The following is a 25021-nucleotide window of genomic DNA, read 5'->3' as shown; positions in this document are numbered from 1 at the left end:
CTATCTGACTAGTGAGAATTCCAAAAAGAGAGAGCAGAGAAAACAGAGTGTAGGAATCTTTTAAAGGCACAATAGAAAAAAATCCCCAGAACTGAAAGACATCATCACCAGGTCAAAAAATCCCCAATAAATGACCAATAGCCCAAAGGCATTCTAGCATGAAATTCAAGAACACCAGGGGTAATGAGAAGCTCCTCAAATCCAGTGAGTAAAACGTGTCACTAGATATGTTAAAAAGGAACTAGGATCAAAATGACATCAGGTTTTTCAATAGCAGCCTCAGAACCTAAAAGACAATGGGTCAAGGTCTTCAAACTTCTGAAAAGAAATCATTTCAAGCAGCATTTCTGTGGCCACCCATCAAGGAAGTGCCAAAGGGATAGAACTATGGCTGCTCATAAATGAAGGAGGGGTGGGGTGATTAGAGCATCACTGTTTTGCAACTCCTGGTGGGTTAAAGGGCAGAGATGTTGACACAGAGAGACAACGAGATACCATGTGCTTCATGGTGGGGAAGCGCCACCTTGAAAAAAAATTGAACCGAATCTGACTGGGACCTTAGATCCACAACCAGGCTGTGGGAAATAGAGGAGACAGAGGAACATGTTAAATAATACTGCAGAGCTACAGTCCACAAAATTCAGTGTGTGGGAAACAGCCTAAGCCCTTTGATAAGTAAATTGTGAGAAATGAAACCAAATTGGAGGGGGAGCCTATGGATTAAAACAGATTTTTTTTTTCTTTTTTTTTTTTTTTTTTTTTGATTAAAACAGATTTTAAAAATATAACAACTTATTTTGATCCTGGTTCAAACAAGCTATAAAAAAGAAATGATGCCACTTCTGGCTTTATTAAAAATCTGAACACTGTATATTTGATGGTGTTAAGGAATTATTAATTTTTTACATGTGAAGACAGAGTTATATATATTTATATGTATATATATATATTTTTAACAGAATCCTTATCTTTTAGAAATACATATTGAAATATCAAGGATATGCTTTCAAATAACCCAAGGGGAAGAAGAGTATATGGAGCTAAAGGTGACATAAGATTGGCCATGGGTTGGTAACTGTTGGAACTGGGCGATGGGTAACAGGAGCTCAGCATGCTATTCTTTTTAATTTTTTTTTTTTTTTGTATACTATCCTTTTAATGTAAGCATTTTCTTTTTCTTTTTTTAAAACAATTTATTTAAACTAAAAACAGAAACAGTTCACTCATTTCTCTCACTGCTTGCCCTCTGGCAATCATTAATATGTTCTCTGTGTCTATGAGCTTAATGACTTGTCTTGTTTTGTTTTGTTTTGTTTTGAGATTCCACATATAAGAGAGACCAACTGGTATTAGCCTTTCTTGCTCTGACTTACTTTGCTTAGTATAATGTCCTTGACCATATTTAAATTTTTAAGAAAACATTCTTTTGAATTTTTCAAAAACATATCTTAAAGTTATGCATAATAAAGCATTATTTTTTAAAAAGCAACCAAAGTGATAAACAAAAAAGGAGTAAAGCAAGGGCTCAAACACTGGAGAACAGTAGGAAGTCCCAGTGGATCCCAAGGGACAACCAGCCTACCCAAGCAGGAGCAACGAGGGAATGATCCTGGGGAAAAAAATCATTTATTTTGATCATTTGATAGGTTTATGTGGAAGATAAGGGGGGGCGTTTTATTTTATTTTAAAAGATTTTATTCATTTATTAATGAGAGACACACAGAGAGAGGCAGAGACACAGGCAGAGGGAGAAGCAGGCTCCATGCAGGGAGCCCGATGCGGGACTCAATCCCAGGACCTCGGGATCAGGACCTGAGCCAAAGGCAGACAGATGCTCAACCACTGAGCCCCCCAGGCATCCCAAGGGGGCATTTTAAAGAACTTCCAGAATATTTGGGGGGGAAAAATGTGCTAGATACATTGAAAGTAAGAAGAAAAAAAACAGTGCAGTTATTATTTCCAAGAAAAGCAAAAAGTTACAAAAAAAAAAAATGTGATTAATATTTGCATTGTTAATATAATCACAGATACTGGGCAGCCCCAGTGGCTCAGCGGTTATCACCGCCTTCCGCCCAGGGTGTGAACCTCTCTGTCTCTCTCTCTCTCTCTCTTTCTCTCTCTCTCTCGAATAAATAAATAAAATCTTTAGAAAAAAAAAAAAAGGATTCATGATTGTATCTCATAGGAACAAAGGGCAGAGCTATGGCTAGGCCTTGACAAGGAACCAGAGGCAGGAAGGACAAGGCAGCTAGTAACCAAGCAGTGGTGGCTTCTTCCTCTCTGTGGACTGGCCTTCTTGGCTTGCCCTTCACCTCCCATGCTTACCTGTTCCAAATCCCAAACCTACAGAGACTAACCAGATGCAACTCTATCCCGACTGCAGATTTCATAGAGAGTGATTGGCTGGCATGGCTTGGTGTGCCAGTTTCAAACTAAGACTGCAGATGATTCAGCATTCCTCCCATAGAGAATGTAGGGTCTATGTCCCCTCCCCTTGAGTCTGAGCAAGCTTGTGATGGCCCTAATCAATGGAGTATGGCAAAAGTGAGGTCATATGACTTTCAAGGCTGAGTTATAGAAGGCCACACAGTCTCTGGCTTATTTTCTGGAAGATCCTGACCTGTCATATAAAAATTTCAACCATCCTGAGGCTGCCATGCTGTGAGGAAGCCCATGCTATGTGGAAAGATCATGCAGACACTCCAGCAAGAATTTCAGCTGAGCCAAGCCTTTAAGTCTTCCCAGCCCAGGTGCCAGACATGTGAGTAAGGAAGCCTTTGGATGATTCCAGCCCCAGCCATCTGAGTGGCCCCTGGGCATTTATCTTCCCATCCAAAGCCCCTACAGTCACAGAGCTGAGCCAAGCCATTGTGAGCATAATAAAATGGCTTTTGCTCCATGCCACTAAATTTGGGGGTGATTGTTGCATGTCAATATCCAATGCCTGCATCAGATGACTGTCCCTGCTGCATGAAATAATGATCTCACTGCTGGAGACCTACCCCCAGGGAAGTAGAGACAACAAAGAGTGGAGCAGATCACAACAAACGATGGCTTGACAAACAACCCTTAGGGAGTTCACTACATTTCTTGTCCTGGTGTCACAGAAGCCCATTGCCTCCCTAAGCAGAGGGAAGGTATATGGATTGAGAACTCTTGACCTCTTGTATTTGAGCCTGGTTCTCAGTTCCTGCTCTCCCACACATTGAGGCAATGAAAAAGAGGGAAGAGTGAAGAGGTGTATTTGCCATGGTAAATGGCACCATAAATTCCCTTCTCTCCCAGCCCCACAGTGGTCTTCCAGAAGAAATAGTTGCCAAGAAATGGGAAATATCCTCAGAGCTCTGGCATCTTCCCTTTGTGGCCTCTCAAGTACAGAGGAGATCATTAGAGGGTCCTCGTGTTGCCTAGCAACTCATGAATGCTGTTTGCTATCATGTCATTAATATGATATGAAAGTGTTTCATAGAAGATATTCATCTTGCATTAATGAAAATCAAATTTGCTAATATGACACAAAATCTGTTCTTCCTGTGACTTTCTATACTTAAGTAGCTTATTTATTGAATTAGACTAAGAGTGGTTTCAGGCTTGAGACTGTTAAAGTATCATAATAATGACTTTGTTTTCAATAATATCGGATGGCTGTTAATGATGTGATTACGCAGCTACAACCCTGCGATCACCATCCTAGACAAAGCCTCCTCCCCAGAAGCCCAACCCCAATGCCAGCTAACTATTTGCCACCCATCTTAACGCCAAAACCTCAGCTAGGAAAGGATTCTGGTTTGAACCAGTAGACTTTCCAGATTGTCCACACCTTTCTTTGGAGCTCAGAGATAGAAGACCAGAGGAACATCTGTTGCTTGAAGAAGGCTCCAATGAATAAATGGATCCCATATCATCATAAGCATGAGAGGAACTACCAGAAGTTCTTCAGACATCTGCTGCTCTCTAAATAAGGGTAAAAAAGTATATTAGTCACTAAAAGAGGATAAGAAATACAGGCAGTGCCCTACTTTCAAACACAATTTCTGAAAACAGGAATGGAATTCAAATGTACAAAAGCCAAATAATAGACTAATATCTTACAAGGGTAATTCCCTTTCCAGAGAGGATGTGCTCAAAATGTTCCTCAGTATTTAAAAATGTCAATTCAGCACACAGAAAGGAGTTTTAGGGTATCAATGGCTAAGATAAGAACAGATAAGCTGTATGTTGTTATAGTCAAATACACAGAACCAACGTCTGTAAGTCAAGGGCTGCTCCTAGAGGCATTCAGAAAGAAACTTTTCAAAAATCTAAACAGCAGAGTTGTATTTCTAGAAATGACTTTTTACAAAACTTTTTTCTATTTACAAAAATAATGTATGATCATTGCATAAGTCAAAGAGGGTAGGGATAAAAGGAAATCAAAATCATTCATAAACAATCACCCAGATACGACCACATACATTTTTTGGTGTATGTCCTTCCAACATTTCATCTCTGATCACGTAAATATTTATATATGCTAACAGTATTTTAACATGCTAGTTTATAGCTTGCTATTTTGGTTTGTTAGGTTATTCTGAACACTTTTCTGTTTCTTGAGGTATTATTTCAATGGCATTATGTCTAGTGAATGAAGAGGGTGTACCACACCACCGTGTCTTACTAGATCAGGGTGCTTCTGACTTCTTGTTTTGATGATTGATACTGCAGTGGACATCCTTAGTGATACAGCTTTTTTATAGCCCTGATGGTTTCCATCATAGGCTTTTCAGCGTCCTTAACTCTTTTCCATTCACCGTGCATTTATTGAACACCAGTGTGCCGTCTGGGTACAGCCACCAACAAGAAAGCCAGGCTTCCCTCTTTCACAGACCTTAAAATTAAGTAGCAGAAACAGAAAATTTCAAATGGCAGTTAAAAAAAATTCTACCACCACCCAAGTGAGTGTTCCCCTTCTCCCAATCCCACTCTTGTTCCTGGCACTGAGTGCATTCCAGATGTGTAAATGTGTGTTTCTCATGCTGACTGCACATAATTTTCTTCTTTCACTTGATAACACGCATTGAAGATCTTCCTGCATCAGGACGCATCAATCCCATTGTTCTTAATGGCGTCTTTATATTTCATAGAACGGCTAAATCCCAGTTGACTTAACTATTTTCCTATTAATAAGCATTCAGTTTGTTTTCCATTTTTTCCATGTTACTATGAGTCACATGTTCATTACTTTGTGTGCACCATCAGTGGAATTTCTAGATCAATGGGTATGCACATTTAAGTTTTGATCAAGAAGAAGTATATACATAAATAAATTTTGATCAAAACCTTAGCTTAAATTATCCTCAAGAAGGGTAATTTCAATTTATATTCCCATAAACAGTTATGACAGGGCTTGTTTCTCCCCTTCCTCCTCAACAGTGGCTATATTCCATGTTTTAATTTTGCCAACCTGCTGGAAGAAGAAATAGAAAAAACACGTTTAATTTCTTCAGTGTTAAATTATTTGTTCCCATCCTTTACCCATTTTCCTACTGGTTGCCTTTTTTAAACTTATGAGTGTTTATAACAACATAAGGCTAATAATGCTTATTTAATATATTGAAAATTTTTTCCAGTATATCATTTTTAAGGTAATAAGCTACTTTTTTCAGAAAAGTTCTAAGTTGACATAAAAATTGATCATGAAGTATAGAGAGTTTCCATACACCCTTCCCACCTAACACAGTTTTCTGTTTGCATTTTTATTTTTTTAAGATTTTATTTATTTAAGACAGAGAGAGAGCACAAGTGGAGAGGAGGAGCAGAGAGAGAGGGAGAAGCAGACACCCCACAGAGCAGGGAGCCCCATGCAGGGCTTGATCCCAGGACCCCCGAGATCATGACCTGAGCCGACAGCAGACACCTAGCCCATTGAGCCACCCAGGCACCTTGTGGTTACATTTTAATTAGTGTGGTTTTTTTCTTACAGCTGATGAACCAATACTGCTAGATTATTATAAAATCCATAGTTTATATTAGTTTATTCTTTGTGTTGTACGTTCTATGGTTCTTGACAAATGTGTAATGAAATGCATCCATCATTACTGTGTCCCTGCCCTAATGGTCTCTTGTACTTTGCCTACTTATCCGTCCCTTCCTTCCTACTCCCAAACCCTTGGCAACCACTGATCTTTTTACTGCATCCATAGTAGCCTTTCCAGATATTGTATACTCGGATCCGTACAGCATGCAGCCTTTTCAGATGGGCTTCTCTCACTTAGCAGTAAGCATTGAAGGATCTTCCATGTCTTTTTGTGGCTTAGTAGCTCAATTTTGTATCACAGAATAATATTCCACAGTTTGTTTAACCATTCACCTATCAAGGACGTCACGGTTGCTTCCAAGTTTTGGCAATTACAAATAAAGCTAAGGACATTTGGGTGCAGGTTTTTGTGTGATCATAAAGTTTTCAACTCATTTGGATATAAACAAAAGGGTTCAATTTGGGATTGTATGGTAAGCATGTGTTTAGTTTTGTTAGAAATCTGCCAAACTGTCTTCCAAAGTGGCTGTGACCATTTTGCATTCTCACCAGCAGTGAAGGAAATTCCTCTTGCTCCACATCCCTGCCAGCATTGGGTGTTGGCAGTGTTGGGGTTTTAGCTATTCTAATAGGTGCATAGTGGTATTTATCCACAGGACTTCTTACCAGTCTTGCTTCCTGGCAGAGCAGATCTATGTGTGATTGGAATTGCTGGGCACTCATTCATGACAATGTCAGGTCTGATCTGGCCTGGGTGAGTGTTTGATCTTTTGGTGGTCATCCCGCCTTGTCCTCAGACACTGTCTGTCTCCACAGTTATGCTGAAGCAGACACAGGCAGACCAGACTGGTTTCATTGCTTTTGCGCTTTGTAAAGTAAGCAAGTCTGTTGTAAAACCTGGACTTTAAAGAATCACTTGATGTATAAATATATATATATATATGTATATATTTATTTATTTATTTATTTATGAGAAACACAGAGAGAGAGAGAGACAGAGACACAGGCAGAGGGAGAGGCAGGCTCCATGCCGGGAGCCCGATGTGGGACTCGATCCAGGACTCCAGGATCACACCCTGGGCCGAAGAAGGCAGGCACTAAACTGCTGAGCCACCCAGGGATCCCCCACTTGATATTTTAAATGAACCCCCGGGTTAAATCTGCTAAACAATCAAAGCCAGTTTGTGTATGTGGGTAGAACCCATGTAACAAAACAACTGAGTGTGTTTCCAGCAGCCATGAGGGGACCATATTCCTGCGCCCACTGAGCTCACTGCGTTTGCACTGGGGCAAATTACTACTGGGTTTTCCTGGTCCCTGAGCCCCTCCGGACAGGAACACATCTTCACCTGGGGCCCGGGCACCTGGTGTGGGGCTTGGCCCACAGTTCTGGACGTCAGTGAATGTGTGTGGCTGACACTGACCTACTGTGTCTGTCTGTCTGTCTGTCTGTCTCGGTCTTTGGCTGCAGGAGTGGACAATTCTCATCTCATTTTACTCATTTTAACTGAAGCTTCTCCCAATTAAGATTCTAATGGTCTCTGCATGACCTGGTACAGTACAGTTTTTGGTCTGTGATTTTTATTTACTCATCCATTCATTTAGGAAATATTTATCAGCCACCTGCTGTGTACTATGTTCTGCAGGTATAGTTGTGAAGAGGACTAAAAAAGTCTGGCCCTTCTGGATTTTATAATCTAGAGGAAGACAGCCGACCACAAACAAGTAAATAAATATGAAAACAAGACCATATCAAAGAGCAATAAATAAAACAAATAAGAAAACGTGGCCGGAGTTGAGGTGGGTGGGGAGACACTGTGAGGAGTGAGTATCTGAGTTGAGTGCTGCTGAGATACAGGCAGGCACAGAAGATCTGGAGGGAGAGCAGGCCAGCCGGAGGGACCAGCAGGTGCAAAGGTCCTGCAGTGGGAGAAGTTTTTGGTGTATCTGAGGGACAAAAAGAAGCCAGTGTGGCTGTGGAAGAGTAAATGAGGGTCAGAGGAGCTGCATCGTGTAGTCTTGGGAGGTGGAGGTTTGGGCTTTTGATGCTTGTTTCCGTGTGTGAAGAGCAGTAACATGCCAGCTCGTGTTTTAAAAGTTCACTGCAGCCTCTGTGGAGAATGGACCGTAGTAGTTATGAGGAGGCTCCTGCCTCTATCCCAGGTGAGAATCGGTGCTTTGGACCAGATGGATACAGGGTGATGTGGTCATATTTGAGATGTATTTTAAGCAGCAGAGTGCACGAGACTTGCTCCAAGCAACATATCCAACTGCTGACTCGACCCTCAAACTTAACGTGGCCAACCAGAACTCATGCTCCACCTCAGAGCTGGGCACTGTGGATGGCCCACCTCACCCCTTCCACCAGTCCATTGCCTGCATCCCCGGGTATGTGAATGCTGGTCTGTAACTCCCAGCTCCCATATGGGGAGCGAGGAGCCACCTTGCCCTGAAAGGGACACTGTCCGTTCTCGAGACCACAGCTAATGACAAATATGGGCTAAGAGAGGTCCCCTGGCCCGAGGTCCAGCCACCTCGGTGGTGTAGTTTCACACTCCAGAAGTCCCCTGGGCCCAGGCTGAAGCCCCACTTCCTTCCTTGAGACTCCTTCTCACCAGCCCCTCCCCTGCACTTCCTGCTCTCTTGGCCGGCCTCCTGTCTTCCCGGCCCTCTCATGAGTGCCTCAGGAGACAGTGACTTCAGAGTAGAGGTGAGAGACGAGAGTGTCCCAACATTTCAACATCCAGCAGGAAATGTGGCTCAAGAAGTAGAACATGATGTGGGATTTCCCAGAAGCTTCCAGGGAGAAGTAGTGCCTAGCTGTGTCCGAGTCCACTGTGGAGCTAAGTTGGGGACAGGGAATTGGTCACCGGAGCTGGCTCTCACCAGAGCCACTTCCAAGGACGTGGGGGGGCTGGAAATAGCTCGAGAGATAGGATGTGACCCGAGGAACTGGAAGTGCAGTGAATAGGGCCAAGTTTTGGCAAGCTGTGCTCGAACCGAGACCTGGGGTATACGTGGCCGGGGCCAGGAGGAGAGACGACGAGTGTCTCAGTGACGCAGGTGAAGGCGGGACGGTGGCGGAGCCCGGACAGCTGTTCTAACACCTGCAGAGGCAGAGGCACAAGCACGGGAGAAAGTGGGCAGGTCGGGGCACTTGGGGGCGGTGCCTGCCGGAGGCAAAGTTCTGGGCTGAGAGCGCGAGCAGCAGGGCCTCGGAGGCTGAGGGAAGAGGAGTCCTCTGGGCGCGGAGTTGGCGCTGCCGGGGCTCGCAGGGCCGGGCAGGGGCAGGCCCAGGCCGGGCCTTGTGTGAGGCTTGTCCTGTCCCCGCGGCTCCTGGCGCGGAAGGGGCCGGCGACGGCAGGTGCCAGGAGGGAAGGGGCGCGGCCGAGGGCGTCGGGGAGCGCCCGGAGCCCAGGAGAGTGAACACGCGCCTCCCGGCCAAGTCCCCGAGTGGCTGCGGGCGGCTCCCCGGCCCTCTCCCGGCCTCGCCTCGGCCTCCTGCGCGGGCCGAGCGGTCCCCAGACTCGGCCACGGGCCGGCCCTTCACCCCGCCCCCGTGGGGCCTGGCCCGGCGGCAGCCGCCAGCTCCCCTTACCCAGGCCCCGGAGCTTCGCTCCCCGCCCCCTGCCCGAGTCCCCGGGCCCCGCGCGACCGACGGTGCTGCCCGCCTCGCCCCTGCCCCTGCCCCTGCCCCTGCCCCCGCGGCCCCCAGGAAACACCGCGCCCCGGTCCGGGTCTGTGGGGCCGCCCCCCCCCCCCCAGGCCCGTCAGCCCGGGCTGCCCACCGGGACCGCGCGTCGGCCTCGCCCTCCGGGAGCAAAGGATCGGCCGCGCCTTCCCCCGCGCCCCGGCCTTCCCTCCCGTGCACCCCGCGGCTCCCTCGGCCCTCGCCTCTAACCGTTTCGGCGGCGCTTTGCAGGCCCCCTGGCCTCTGGCCTTATCCTATTCCGCGGCAGATCTCAAACATACGTGACTACACACCTGCTCGTTTAAGACCTTTCCTTCGCGCGCCTGCGTGGCTCAGTGGCTGAGCATCTGCCTCCGGCTCAGGGCGTGATCCCGGGGTCCTGAGATCAAGTCCCCGATGGGGCTCCCCACGAGGAGCCCGCTTCCCCCTCTGCCTGGGTCTCTGCCTCGCTCTCTCTGTCTCTCATGAATGAATAAATAAAATCTTAAGAAATAAAATAGAACCTTTCCATGGCTCTGTATCATCTAAGCAGTGGAAGTCTAAGACTCCCAGGCGAGTGCTAGAATCCAACTACCTTCTCCCACAGGGCGACTGACCGGACGCTAGAGCCTCAGACCCTTGTGGGCCCAGAATCCCTGTGCAGCCTCCTGCCTCTCCGTTCCCCTGCGCTCTGCCTCCAGTACCCTCCGCGAGCACCAATCCCTTTCCTGCTTCTGTAATCAGCTCCCTGTGGGTTATCAACAGAGCTTGTCCATGCTCTTATGACACTTGTCGCCCACTATTACAATTATTTTTCACATGTCTGTTGCCTCTTCTTGTTGGAGAACCTCTGGATGTAAGGCTCATGGCATATTTGTCTTTGCATTTGGACTATTTCTCATGGTAGGCATTTAGCAAATCCTTGCTTTTATTTTTTTTAACTGTAGACCAGTGCTGTCCAGTAGAAATACAGTGAGCCACATATGTAGTTTTATCTTTTATAGTAGTCACATTAAAATCATAAAGAAAAAAGAAATTAATTTAATGGTATATTTTTATTTAGCTCAGTATATCCAAACTGTTGTCTTTTCAACATTTAATACAAAAATACTGAAATATTTTATGTTCTTTTTTCTTTATACTAAGTCTTAAAAATCCAGTATATGTTTTATACTTGTATCCCGTCTCGGTTCAGACCTGCCACACTGCAAGCGCTCATAGTCCCGTGTGGCTGGTGGCTGGTCGCCCCTGGGCTGGGCAGCCTGGGTCTTGGCAGTTGCTGCTCTGGACCTCTGCTTTCTTTACCTACAAAACGGGAAAGCCTCCAAGAACTGTAATCTCATATCCCTTACAGTTCAAAAAAAAAGAGGGGGTGGGAAGCTCTGGTATTTCATGATGTAGTGAAGACAGTGTTCCCTCTCAGAGTGAAAAGTCTTTCCACCAGCGACTGAATGGACTGGCCATTTCTTTGTACTCCCCTGTCCCTGGGCTCAGTGCATGGCGTACAATGCCCTTGGAAGTATGGTTCGGCCATGGAACTCCTGTGGGCTCAGATCTGGAAACTTAACTCCTTGACCATTTCTTTACTAAGAGTGACACCACAAAGAGGCTAAAACAATTCGTGGTTTATATTTAAATTTTTTTAGAGATTTATTTATTTGAATGAGAGAGAGAGAGAGAGAGAAAGAGAGAGAGAGAGGGAGAGGGACAAGCAGGCTCCTTTCTGAGCAGGGACCCCGGGATCATGACCTGAGCAGATGCTTAACCCACTGAACCACCCAGGCGCCCCTGAAATTTTTATATCAAAATAATTTCAACTTCCAAAAAGTTGGCACAAATAGAACAAGTAAAAAGCTGCATACTCTTCACCTGGATTCCCTAAATGTTAACATTTTACTATCCTTGCTTTATCATTCTTTCTCTCCGACTCTCTGTTTTCACACACACACGCGCACACACACACAGATGGGAAGACATGAGTCTTTTCCTAATGTTTGAAAGTAACCTGCAGAGACACGATGTCCTCTAAATCCTTCAGTACGCCCTTCCTAAGACTATGACAGAATGCAGTTGTCAACACTTAAAGATGACGTGCATGAGAGATGAATGGACTCTTCAGCCATTCGGAGCTTGCCAGTTGTCCCGCTGCTCTCTTCCTACTGCTCCACGATCCTACACGACAGTTAGTTGTTGTGTCTGCTGAATCGTTTCCAATCTGGGACAGTGCCTGAGCCTTTTGCCTTCGTGAGCCTTCCCCTGTGAAAAACACAGGCCAGGTATTTTGTAGAACGTCTACCAGTTTGGGTTTCTCTGATGTTGCCTCGTTATTCCTGTCAGGTGAGGCCTTCTTGGCAGAACCGCAGGAGTGCTGTTATGTCCCTCCCAGGGTATCCTTTTTTTTTTTTTTTTTTTAAGATTTCACTTATTTATACATGAGAGACACACACAGAGAGGCAGAGACACAGGCAGAGAGAAGCAGGCTCCATGCGGGAAGCCTGACGTGGGACTCAATCCGGGGTCTCAGGGATCACACCCTGGGCCGAAGGCGGCGCTAAACCGCTGAGCCACCCGGGCTGCCCCCAGGGCATCCTTTCAGGAGGCACACGGTATGGACTCACCCCAACACTGTACTGTTGGCCAGGGCCGCCTGGCTGGGGTGGATGCTGCAGGTTTCTCTGCTGGAAATGTGGTGTTTTTTGTTTTGTAATCAATTAGTGATATTTTTGAACTATGTAAAGATTCCATTTTTCAATCCTTTTCTCCACTAGTTTTTGCATCCATACACAATTCTTGCCAGAAACAGCTGTTACTAGGGAGCCACGGGGAGATTTTTGCAACTCCTTCATTCATTCTACACTTACTAGTTAGCTTTTGACTGTAAGGAAGAGCTGTCCCTACTCCTCCATTTGTTTATCCACTTGTCCATATCAGTGGGGACTTAGGGATTCTAGTACCATCTCATGGGTTATAATCCGTTGCCTTCATTACTGTGTGTGAGAGAAGTAAGAACCAGGAATGTGTTAGTTGTTTTGTTTTTAATGTAGGTTCCACGCCCAGTGTGGGGCTTGAACTCATGATCCTGAGATCAAGGGTCACGTACTCCACCGACAGAGCCGGCCAAGCATCCACTGCTTTGTCGAATTTTAATACTTGATTTCTGGAAACTGCAGACCTGCAAATATAAGAGTGACAAAGAAAGTGAAGGAACAGTTTGTGGCTTGTCGTTATATTTAGTAAAAGCCTCAGTTAAAAAAAATAAACACGTTAATTAGAAAAGCCTGTTATGAAAGCCTTTCTTTTTTAAGGATTTTTTATTTATTTGAGGGAGAGAAAGAGAGAGAGCACACAAGTGGGAGAGAGGGAGAAGCAGGCTCCCCGCTGTGCAGGCAGCTCCCATGCAGGGCTGGATCCCAGGACCCCAGATCGTGATCTGAGCTGAAGGCAGACGCTTAACCGAGTGAGCCACCCAGGTGCCCCTGAAAGGGAATTATTCTAAACATGTGTTAATTATTGAATTACTACAAACCTGTATTAAACATGCTATATACCCTGTACCAGTGAGTGATATTTCTACTAAGCACCCTTTTAAAATTTAAAGGGCAATTAGTTTAACCAAAGGAATAATGAGGCAGCAAAATATCTTGCTTCTCTGGTGTTGGCTAGTTCCTGTGGCCTCGGTCTCACAAAAGGTAATTCCACCTGGTTCCTTTGTTTCCCCCCCACCCTCGGACTTGTGGGGGTTTATACGTGCATATAAACACTTTTTTTTTCTTTTCCTACAGAACATAGAGAGGAAATGGCCATGGCCGTAAGCGTGGCTGAGTGGCTGAGTGGCTGAGTGGCCTAATGCTAGGCTGTGCTCGCTGCAGCCTAATTAAAGGGAAATGGTTGTGCTTTCTATGAAGAGAGACACAGAATAACAAGAAGGGACGACTCAGGAAGGGAAGCTGAGCCCTAAGAGCTTTCCCTTTGCTGCAGAATTAAATGCTAACCTTGCCTCAGACTCTTCGGCCTGAATTTATGTAACAAATCAATGTAAATAGCTGGATGACTCCCAGGGCACTAGATTTATTGTACAAATTCAATTAATGCACCCCCTAATAAACCAGCAATGTGCAAGGAAATGCCACAGATGGAAATAAAAAGGCAGATATGTAGAGCTAGGTAGCAGAGACTCATCCCCGTGCTCTGACACCGGGCCGAGGGCCACCAGACCCACTTACCCCCTGCAGTGACAGGGCCGCTGGGCTTCCACTGGTAAACTTAAATAGAAGGTCAATTCTTCAGTCTATAAAAATATACTCTTTCTACAAGAAGACAGGTTTGCTCTGGCAGGTCAGCAAGAAGTCAGGTCAGAAGAAAACATGGCCCAGCTGGGCCTCCAGAGGCGTGCACCTTAACTGTGGCCAGTTTTCCTCATCGCCCTCCTGAGACGGCCCAGGAACCACTGGGATGACTGTTTTGCCTTAACTGCCTCGCTCTTCAAAATAAACCAGCAAAACCAAGGCACTCTGTCTTTCCTCTTTTTATTTAACCTTCATCAATGCAGACAAAAAAATACATCGAGGCCTCAGTTTAACCATTTTTATGGATTCCTACATAGCTCTTTGGTGTGTGGCAAAACTTGATGGAGGCTGGTTATGAAGTCTCTCTTAACTTTCGTGCAGCTAAAATTAATAGCTGCCATAAAACTGTGGCTAAAATAGTTTATGCAGACACCCTTGAATGTAGAAAAGCAATCCCCATGGACAAAAAATTGCAGAGTTGTGCCAAAGAAAGACTGTCTTCCAATTAAACAACAAAGTGCTTATCTTAATTATTTCACCTCTAATTCATACCACAAAAGATCGGAGGTAGTTTACACAAATGTACACTATAAAATATAATCAAGGATGGGGCACCTGGGTGGCTCAGTGGCTGAGCATCTGTTTCCGGCTCAGGGCGTGATCCTGGAGTCCTGGGATTGAGTCCTGCATCGGGGTCCCCGCAGGGAGCCTGCTTCTCCCTCGGCCTATGTCTCTGCCTCTCTCTGTGTGTCTTTCATGAATAAATAAATAAAATAATTAAAAAAAAAAAGACATAAGAACAATCATCATCATCACCATCAAAGCAACACAAGACCTGTGCCGGTCATAAAGGCAACCTTATTCCTGGACTGTCTCATTATGTCCTGATAGTAAATCTTTGAGGTAAGGACCACTGTTCTCCCCATTTTACAGCTATGAAGGCTGAAGCTGGGAGAAGTCAAAGCTAACTAGCTCGAGAGTGCATTAGCAACAAGCAGTACGTCTGGGATCCAAAGAGAAAGGCTTGGGTAAATGGGAAATGAAGGGCAGGACAGCCGTGTGAGAGGCTGAGCTGCATGCAGAGGCTGGGTATTTGAGCACAGGTCTTTATCTAGAAAATTCACAGCCTTGTCTTTGAGTTCCATCAAGGTCAAAGTAGAGAAGGAAGTAGCATCAGTGGTTGGATTTGTGAGGGTCATAAGATAGATGTATTCTGTTTTCTCAGGTGAAGCAGCTTCTCCTGGTCTAAGTATCCAGGATTCAGAGAAACAAATGGACAGCAGACAGACCTTTCAGATGATCCCGTATGAATAGTTATTTCTGAAAACCAGGACCCTAGGGGCCAGGGAGGCAGGAAGTCTGTGCTCTGTCCTCAGCCCCACCTGGGTGCTGACACTTACTTACTCAGGATAAATGTGCTCCAAGAATCAGTGTCCTTTAAGACACTGTGAATAAAGCCTTGGAAGATTTGTGCCTGAGAGAGAGCATGGCCTCCCCAAGTCAGTGTGGGGGTGCCAGGGCCCGTGGGCTGATCAGGATCTCCCTCTGGAGGCAGTTCTGCATGTGTCCAACTCACGGACAAGTGAGTCCAGGCCGTGCTAGAGGCCTGCAGCCAATGGCAGCCTCCGAGTCCCCCCAGCCCCCCGACCCCCCACAGCCCGACAAAGGCTTCCCGGACCACAGACACCAGGCTTTAGGCGGAGCTGGCATCTGGCTCTAGGGTGCCTCCGGGTAGCTCGGCGACCGGCACCCCGTGCATCCCTGAGCCTAGAGCAGTAAGATGGAGGCAGTTCCCAAGCCCCTTCTGCCCAAGATTAGAGTCTTGGTTCTAGGGCTAGTGCGTCGTAAACCATTTTTCCTTAGAGCAGTAAACCCCCATTATTGGTTGGGGCCAGTTCCGGACTGTGACAGCAAGATCATCACCGATCTTTAGCAAGTGACAATTATGACTGGTTGTCAAATGACTAGTTGGTTTTGCTTTCAAAATCATCAATCTTACCTTTCCAGAAATGCCTCAAAGCAGGAAATTGACCACATAGAGCTTCTAGCAAACTCAACTTGGGCGGGAAATATTCATAATCAGACTTCCATTTCAGACTTCAGGGCTTGTTTATTTGTTTCTGGCTGCCCCTGTAATACGTGGCATCCCTGAGTAAACTCCGCTGCCCCAGAAATGTGTAATTTAATTTCTGAGCAAACCTAGGGTTAACTGGAAATACTTATTTGTTCCTATTATTATTTTTAAAAATTGTATTGAAATGCATGAATCCACTTTCTTCCATGGGCAGAATAAAATGACAATACAATCTTCCAGCACAAACACAAATCATTGCCTGTTCTCTGTCTTTCAGCCTCCATGGGCTAGCTGGGGACGTGCAGGGCAGCAGGGCTCTCCCATGGGCTTGGAGGTGACAGTCACATACGGAAAACGTTTTGTGTGGGATTTTTTCCAGATTGTTTAATTTGGGGACTGGATTGAATCTAGAGTGATAGATACATTCTGGTCCCAGGAACATTAACAAAACACATTCTTCCAATTTTCATGAATGTAACTGTATGAAAAGAATTTTGTTCAACATAGATGCTACAGGGTCTTTGGGCTATTTTAGAAGACAGAGCCTCCATTCTCTTATTCCTCTTCAGAAACAGGATCCTGATTTATAGCATGATACATTATACTTAAAGGACAATGATTCCCAGCCTCCCCTGTAGCCCAGGAAGCCATATGACCAAACTTTGACCAGTAAGACATAAATAGAAGTGCTATATGAGATTTCTAGGAACCGTCCCTAAAAGAGAGGGGAAGGGCCCTCTTTTTCTCTTTATCCATCTAAGAACATGTATGTGATAACTGGAGCTCAGTAGCCATTTTGCCCCATGAGGCCCAATGCCCTCTGGATAGTACTATGCTCTGAAGTCTGTGGAATGACCCTACCCATCCTGGACACTCCACCTAGCCTTTTTTTGTGTGGGAAAAAAATACTTAAACAATTTTTACAACTGTAATCAAACTTAATCTTAGATAATGCAGGAGATACTGAGGAAATGGGGGTGATTCAGAAAGTTGCTAGAAAGGCTCAGGAATGAGCATAGGGAAATGAGACTGGGTTGTGCGGTTGTTCAGAGCATGAACTTTGAGATCAAGCAGAATTATGGTTAAGACCCAGCTCATCCCTGTATGACCATGGGCAAGCTGTGTGGCCTTTCTGAATCCATTTCTTCATCTGGACAATGGGCTGACAAGTCCCACTTTAGAGGATTGGAATTAGGATGAAGTGAGATAACGCAGAGAAACGATTTAGCACAGTGTCTGTGGGTTACTGTCCCTGGATGAACACAACACACTTCACCATCAAGCTGTCATGAAAAAGGACTTGCCCAAGAGTGTAATAAGCACCTGCCAGGTGTGTGACCTTAGGCAGTAGACCATATTCCTTACTAATTATGGAATAATTATAATAAGAATTAGAAAAAGTATACAAGCACATCAAATCTGTGATTTGGCAGATATCATGGCTTAGGACAAGGGAGAAGTAATTATTTCTGGGTTTTTTTAAAAGACTAATCAATCTAAGGAAAATTTTTGAAGTAATGGGTAATTTCAAAATTACCCTGGAAAATTTATGGGTTCCCAAGTGATTGAAGCTTGGTGAACAGTAGCCAAAGAAAGGTGAACCTAGAGATGCAGTGACAAAGACCTGAGGACAAGCAAACTGGGCAACCTCACTCCTGCTGAAGCCCCCTCCAGCCTTGCCCTCCCACAATGTGCCCCTCTGTGGCCTGCACATGCCTCAGTTTCCCCAACACTATTCCCTCTCCTGCAGGGTGTGCTTCTGGGGAGAGGACCACACTTGCACAGTGGTTTCCTCAGTGCCCAAAAAGTGTCTGGCTATGATTGATTAATGGCCAAGAATGACCCCTTCCTTCCCATTTTATAGCCTTGGAGGTCAGGAGCCCTGAAAGACACCGAGGTCAGAGAAAAGAAAGGAGAGAAAAGTCCTCGTGGGAGCACAGTGGGGAAGAAATGTGTATTCTGTGAGGAGTGGTTGAGTCAGCAGAGGACAGAGAACCAGAGCAAAACAGGTGCTAGAAATAAAGAAACAGGGTTTTGAAAGGCCTCCTTGGACCTGCTAGGATGGACGGATGGGTGCATGGCTGGCTGGGTGGGTGGGTAGAGGGATGGATGGATGGATGGATGGATGTCGATGGGCAGGAGGATGGAAGAAGAAAGGAAGCTAGGACATAGCATGTGTTCTTAGCACCCATACCAGGATGGAGAAGGAGACACAGGGCGAGTGGCTTCCAAAAACCTGTTTGCAGACCTGCCTCCATCTCACCCAGACCCCTTTGCTAGGCTTTGCACAGCCGCATGCCTTCTGTAGCCCACAGGTGAATGACACCGGCCAGGCTGCTAATGACAGTGACAAGCCATGGGTGGCATCGAGTGAGCTCATGGCTACCACGTGACTACGAGGACCCAGCATTGCCAAATATTATTTCTTTTAAGGAAATGCCCCAGATCAAATTTCCAAATCTTGCTCAGTCCCAAGCAGCCACATCTGTAGGTCATCCTAGCCCCGAAGGTGTCTGGGCACATCCTCGATGACATACCCTGACATCTGTCACTTTTTGCATTCTTGGACTGTAAATGGAAGAGACACGTCCCACCAGCCATGCTCTAGCCCATGGATACCACAGGCTGAGACTCGCTGTGGGCGTGACCTACAAGCAGGTACTGTGGGAGGTGTCTGTCCTCCCCCCTTGAACCTAAGATGCTGTCAGTCAAAGAAGGGACTTTTTTGAAGTGAGAACTTCACTCCCCAGGAAAGCCTACAGCCCCCCACTGCCCCACCCTGTATGGTTCCCCTCTTCTGGGAGAAAAGGCAACCCTTAGGGGAGCAGACCTCTGTGCAGGTGTGAGTGGTAGCTGGGGATCCTCTTAACCAGTCTACAGATTTTATTTATTTGAGAGAGAGAAAGAAGGAGAACAAGCAGGGGGAGGAGCAAAGGGAGAAGCAGGCCCCCCCACACTGAGCAGGGAGCCCCGCGCGGGGCTTGATTCCTGGACCCTGGGACCATAAGCCGAAGGCAGATGCTCAACCGACTGAGCCACCCAGGCGCCCCCATAACAAGTGTAAAAGCAAAAACTATTATCAGTCCAGGATAAAATTACAATGATTTTCATTTAAAAAGAAGAAAGATCTCGGAGAAAGGTATGCATTTCTTCTCTGCCCACCTGCCTCCTTTCCTCTAACTCTTGCGTAGCTGAGCCATTTCCAGGTGACCCTCAGCGGGCAGGGAGTGCAGCCTAGCTCTTCGGCCTCTCTCCTCTCCTCCCCGCCCTCCAGGGAGGCCTTGCCTTGCAGTTAAGGTCCAGGACTTGAAAGACCGACATCCTTTGCCCACTGTATTCTTTTCCCTTAGACACACGGCACTTTCTCCTAAGGCCAGTGAATGGGACTTCCTCCAGCGTGTCGGCGGAGTTGCTTTTCTCAGCCTTCAGTGTGGCCAATGGGCTAAGCTAGTTATCAGATCCCCACCTAGCTTATGTGATTTTGTCGATAAAATTGGCTGATTGACCAGATGAGGATGAACTCTGGACAAGTCTGATCAATTGCTTAATGATTGAGCCATATCGATCAGGAATGGCTAATAGAGTTCCACAAGTCGACATTTCCCAGGGATTCTGAGAAAAGAGTATCATTTGCAAAAGTGATGGAGAATTTAAGTCCCCACAAAGGACTTAGGGCCAGCCATTGGCAAGATGAAAAGAGACAATAGCGTCTTCTGTTGGGGCCCTGGATAATTTGTGTAAACTTTTTCTCACGGCTGTGTAGAAATGATTTGTGTGATGTTCACACCCAGATCCACACAGCCACTGACAAGTCACCTTGTTGCTGTGTTCTTACCTGACATTTGCTCCTGAAGATTTCTAGGCAACCAGCTATGAATGTTACCTAGTTAACGTGGCTCTAGTTAGTCTTCCTTTTTTGAACATAAATTGGGAAAGAAGTTAGTATTTTCTTGTTTGTAAAAATCCAATATTCAGGGGCTTCTGGATGGCTCAGTCGGTTAAGCAGCTGACTCTTGATTTTGGCTGAGGTCATGATCTCAGGCTCATAGGATGGAGGCCCACATCAGGCTCTGAGCTGGGCATGGAACCTGCTTGAGATTCTCTCTCCCTCTCTCTGTCCCTTCCCCCCCCCCCACTCACTCTCACTGTCTCTCTCTCTCAAAAAATTTCAGTATTCATGGAAATATATGTTTCCTGAAAGCTTATCCCTAATACTGAGTATCCATAGCACTTGGGGCAGTCAGTGGCGATGTGACCACAGCCTTGGCAAGGATTCCAGATGCTCCTTTCCTTTCTCTGGAGAAGGAAAGGAGCGAAGGCACAGGAGCCATTCAGTTTGTGGGGAGAAAACTAGACCTAACTCTTCTCATAAAGCAAAACTTCCTTCCAACATCCTTAAGCAAACAGAGATCACCTTTGTTTGACTCTGTGTTCTTACCAATTACAAAATGAGTTTGGTTAAATCCATAGCTTTTCTAATTTGAATAATGAAGCCTGCCATGTGTCTAGGGTGACTTAAAGGATGCCCATGGGGATCCATGCCTCTCTAAACCCCCTCTTACTCAAACTGGGAGCTATGAGCTGGTGCAGAAGCTCTCCGTCGAGAGGAGGGAGGACGGCTGGAGTTGGACCTCTGCTCCCACCTGCTCCTTCAGTCTCCTAGGGACCAGGCTGTGCCTGATGCTGTGAGGACCCAGAGCCCACAGTGAGTAAGAGACCTCCTGCCATTGGGCTGCTCTCAGCCACGATTGGCCTTGTCGGATTAGGGTTTGCGAATTAAGATTCCCAGCAACCTTCGACCACGACAGATTGGGTTTGGAAATTCTCGGGGAGCAAACCTCACTCCAGCATTCCACGTGTGCTTGCTTTGGTTTGGTTTGGTCACAGAGCATATGGATTTTTAACAAGTAGATTATAATGCCTCCCTTAAAAGTGTCCCCTAAAAGGTCTAGCTCCCTGCAATTTATAGAAAATAGAAATCCGAATGGTTTTCATCCTAAACTGATGCCCACATCCAACACTTTAAAAAACCAAAGCCTCAAGCCACACAGCCATCTGTGTGAGGGGTGACTGGCAAGTTTGAGGGCATCGTGTTCTGTGATGGGAGACTATTACTCTACTTCTGAAGGAAATACTGGAAAATTTTTTATAAAATTGTTACACAGCCCTATTTTCTCTGTCAGTTTCCTTTTTTTTTTTTTCTATGTCAATTTCCTAAAGTGTTAATTTGTACACAGTTCAGAGGGAAGGAGGGACAAAGCGGAGCACAGGGGATTCTTAGGGCAATGAAACTGTTCTGTATGATGCTGCAGTGGAGGACGTGTGACATGATGCAGTTGTCAAACCCACAGAATGTGCAACATGACAAATGAACCCCAGTGTAAAATGTGGACCTTAGTTAAGAATAATGTATTGATATTGGTTCATCAGCTGTAACAAATGTGCCTTACCAATAATGCAAGGCGTTAACAGGAGAAACAGAGCGGTGGGAGCAAGTGTACGGGAACTCTATTTCTGCTCTGATTTTTTCTGTACATTTAAATCTGCTCTAAAAATAAAATCTTCTTTAATTAAAAAAAAAAAGTTAATTTGCCAGAAGCAAACAAGGTCTGGGGGAGGGTGGAAGTGAATTACTGACAGGGACAGAGCTACGTAGGGCTATGGGTGGTAAATGACCAAGGACTACAGCCCGGAGCGTGAACAAAGAATGGGTGTCCTCATCATAGTGGCCACTCTGAGGTCATCTGGTGAGCCCTTAAAAATCACTACCAAAATAAGCAGGTTCTGTAAGAACTGGGGAAGAACCTTGCAAATGAGATTCTTCTCTGGGTAGATTTTTTAGTATGTTTTTTCCTCTTAGTCAAAAGGACCCATTCCTTTTCACCACTATCTAAAGCACCTTATATCTAATGCCTGCCCTACAAAATAGCAGCTACTTCATCTGACAATGGAGTTGTGGCTAATTATATCCACCCCGACTCAAGAGCCTGACCTGAATCCTAATTTAAACAGAGCAGACGGAGAGCGTCTTGGAAACTGCAGATTATGTGCTAGTCATCTTCTTCTGAAATCCCATTCAGTTCTATATGCCACCTGGTGAGAGGTGCAATTGCAATGTATGACCTTCCAGTGGGGACTCCTGTTCAGAGACTGACCTGAGTCTGAAGTTGTTGTTTTACCCTTGGCTAAGGGTGTCACTTTATGCCTCTAAAGAGGCAATCTGGGTGGCAGGCTCCGAGCAATCTGATATTGTGCAGAAGCCGCTCTCCAGACAGGGTAGGCACCCACACGCTCCTCTGGGCAGTGCACCAGCTCGCCCCTCCTCTGGGAGGGTTAGCATTTCATGATGCCGGTGTCGGTCACCCCTATAGGGGCTGCCACTGAGGCTGCACTAAAATTGACAAGGAGCCTTTGGAAGTCAACTTCTTGGTTTAGCTTCTAAGGTATCTCTTTTCATTATACACTTCGCTTTAATGGAACCTGGGAGTTCTTTCTTGAGAGACAAGAAACATCTGAATTGAATTCTACAAACTTTTCTCTTTTATGAGTAAAAATGGCTGCCACAGACGAATTCCAGGAGTATAGGTAACAAATGGTTTGCTACAGATATTGTCACCTTCTGGATGAGGGTCCCAAAATGTGTTCCCATAGGAGACAGTGCTAGGAAGTGTGAGAGAAATAAGATTTCAGGTCTCCCACATCACTGGTCTGCAAGCTGTTCAGTGTACTGTGATGAGAAGAGAGGGCATCAAATAGCCAGGTGCCCTTTCTGCTGGACACTGGCATGAGATGCATGGAGAGTTGCAAAGGCAGCAAAAGAAGAAATTTGTAAAAACATCCAACTTCTTTATGCTCCTCCACCCTAATCCTCACCTTTCCTCCTGTTTGCCGGCAGGCACTGTGCAGAAGGGCTTAGCAACTGTATTCTCAGAACATAAAGGGTCACTTGCTTCTCCAGCCATCAGTGTTTGGCTTTGTGGACAGAGGCAAAGGGAATCGAGGCATTCAATAGTGGGCCAGAGCTGGGGGTGGGCAGGTTGTGACCTCAGGGAATGGGGTTCCCCAAAATTCCCTCTGTAAAGCAGATGAGGAGGAGGACAGGTAGTTAAGACTGCCTGAACCGTGCCTGGGTTGTGAGAGCAGGGCCGTGCTGGGGTGAGGAAGGCAGAAAGATAGAAGATGTGGCACCTAGAAGGGTGTGGCTGTAGATCCCTGAAACCAAGAGGTTGGGAACCCCTGATGGTGCTATGGAAACACACAGCAAAGAGCTCAGCAACTGACCAAAAGTACCCACAAATTTAAAAGGGCCCATTGGTGAGCGCCTGAGTGGCTCAGTTGGTAAAGCCTCCCACTCTTGGTTTCAGTTCACGTTGTGATCTCAGGGTCCTGAATCAAGCCCTGTGTCAGGATCCACGCTCAGTGAGGAGTCTGCCTGAGATTTTCTCCCTCTCCCTCTGCCCCTTCCGCCCCCACCCCATGTTCTCTAATTAGACATAAATAAATAAATAAATAAATAAATAAATAAATAAATAGCCTAGAAAACAATAAATAAATAACTAAATAAATAAACATATAGTCTAGATAGAGGGTATAATTGATGTTTTTGTCCATGAAGCTATGCTTTGAGGAGATGTGTCAAAACATCGCCCCACTGTGCCCATCCCTGCCAAGATGGCCACTGGTGTCTTTGCTCCAGAAATTAGATGGCTGTTGGATGTTGGCCAGGGTTGTAGGGGCCCAGAACCCCATACAGAATGCCCATCAACTCAGCTCCTTTCACTAAGGATTAGGTGGCCTTGAATAATTCCAGAGGCGAGCAGATTTCCTCTAGCACAGGTGCCCTTCTGATAGCCTCAGCTTTGTTTGCTGGGGGAGGGGCTCAGTGAGACCATCCTGAAATCCTGGTTTCACATATGGCCTTCCCACTATTCCCAATGAGGCTCTCTTTTTCATAATGCTGTGCATCTTGGGACACTTTGTAGAGTTTTGTCACCTATTTATTTAGCAGAAATTTATTCTATTTGAAGGAAAGACCAATCAGGGTCAGGCAGTATACACAAGTGCAATGTACGTTCTTTCATTCATGAAGATCTATAAGATGCTTTCCTATGTTTTCCTATGCAGACATACCTACAATAAAGTTTAATTTGTAAGTTAGAAAAAAAAATTTGTAAGTTAGGCAGAGTAAAAGATTAACAACAATGACTAATAAGAAAATAGAACAATTATAGCCATATACTTAATAAAAGTTATGTGCATGTGGTTTCTGTCAAAATATCATACTATACTCATCCTTCTTCTTGTGATGATATGAGATGCCCACAGGATGAGATGACGCAAGATGAATGACGTGGGCACTGTGACATAGTGTGAGGCTACTACTGGCCTTCTGACCATATGTCAGGAGGAAGATCACCTGCTTCCAGACCACAATTGACTGTGGGGTAACTGAAACCACTGAAACCATGGAAAGCGAAATCTAGGATACAGGAGGTGCGGGGGCGGGGGGGGGGGAGGACTACTGTACACAACAGTCCTGACTGGACTCCTGCTTCTAGGAGCATCTGTCCCACCCATCACCTTCCTGAGGTCGCCCTGTCCCACTTCTGCTCTTATCTCCACTCCGCATCCCCAGGTGCTCTGTGCAGGTATTCCTGCCTCCAGGTGTTTGCATCTGCTGTTCCCTCTCTCTGAAGGGCACTTCCCCAGATCTCCATGTGGCTCTCTCGCTCCCTCCCCTGCTTGAGCCTTCCTTTGGTGGCCCCCATCTTTGCCTGACTTGTGTTTTCTCAAAAGCAGTTCTCATTACCCAACGCACCGTATGTTTACTTATTTATCGTTTGAGTATCAGTTTCACAGTGGCAGGGATGCTTGTCTGTTTTGATTCCTAGTGTTTTCCACCCCCAGACCCGGAACAGTGCTGAGCACATAATGGATGTTCAGTAAATATTAGTGGAATTAAGAGTTGAATGAAT

General features: G+C 45.8%; 1 protein-coding gene and 1 long non-coding RNA gene across 10 annotated transcripts in view; one reads left to right on the top strand and one right to left on the bottom strand.

Annotated features, from left to right (window-relative positions):
- CFAP61 (cilia and flagella associated protein 61) overlaps positions 1-25021 on the top strand; it is a 276395-nt gene that overhangs the window by 241711 nt on the left and 9663 nt on the right. Inside the window, exon 28 of one of the 9 annotated variants that reach the window (XM_077871993.1) lies at positions 13469-13841. The exons of the other annotated variants lie outside the window; for them this stretch is intronic. Within the exon in view, the coding sequence (XP_077728119.1) occupies positions 13469-13475 (7 nt within the window). The 3' untranslated portion in view covers positions 13476-13841. Of the gene's footprint in view, positions 1-13468; positions 13842-25021 lie in introns of those variants that run through there. 9 annotated transcript variants of the gene reach the window in all.
- On the bottom strand, positions 2134-10288 carry LOC144297858 (uncharacterized). Its single transcript, XR_013364754.1, has 3 exons — positions 10001-10288; positions 4658-4867; positions 2134-3954 (listed from the first exon to the last, which is right to left on the bottom strand). It is a non-coding gene; the product is annotated as an uncharacterized LOC144297858 (long non-coding RNA).

The sequence above is a fragment of the Canis aureus genome, chromosome 26 (assembly GCF_053574225.1).
Source record: "Canis aureus isolate CA01 chromosome 26, VMU_Caureus_v.1.0, whole genome shotgun sequence".
Lineage (NCBI taxonomy): Eukaryota > Metazoa > Chordata > Mammalia > Carnivora > Canidae > Canis > Canis aureus.
Note: the sequence above shows the minus strand (reverse complement) of the source record. Positions and strands in the feature narration are given on the sequence as shown.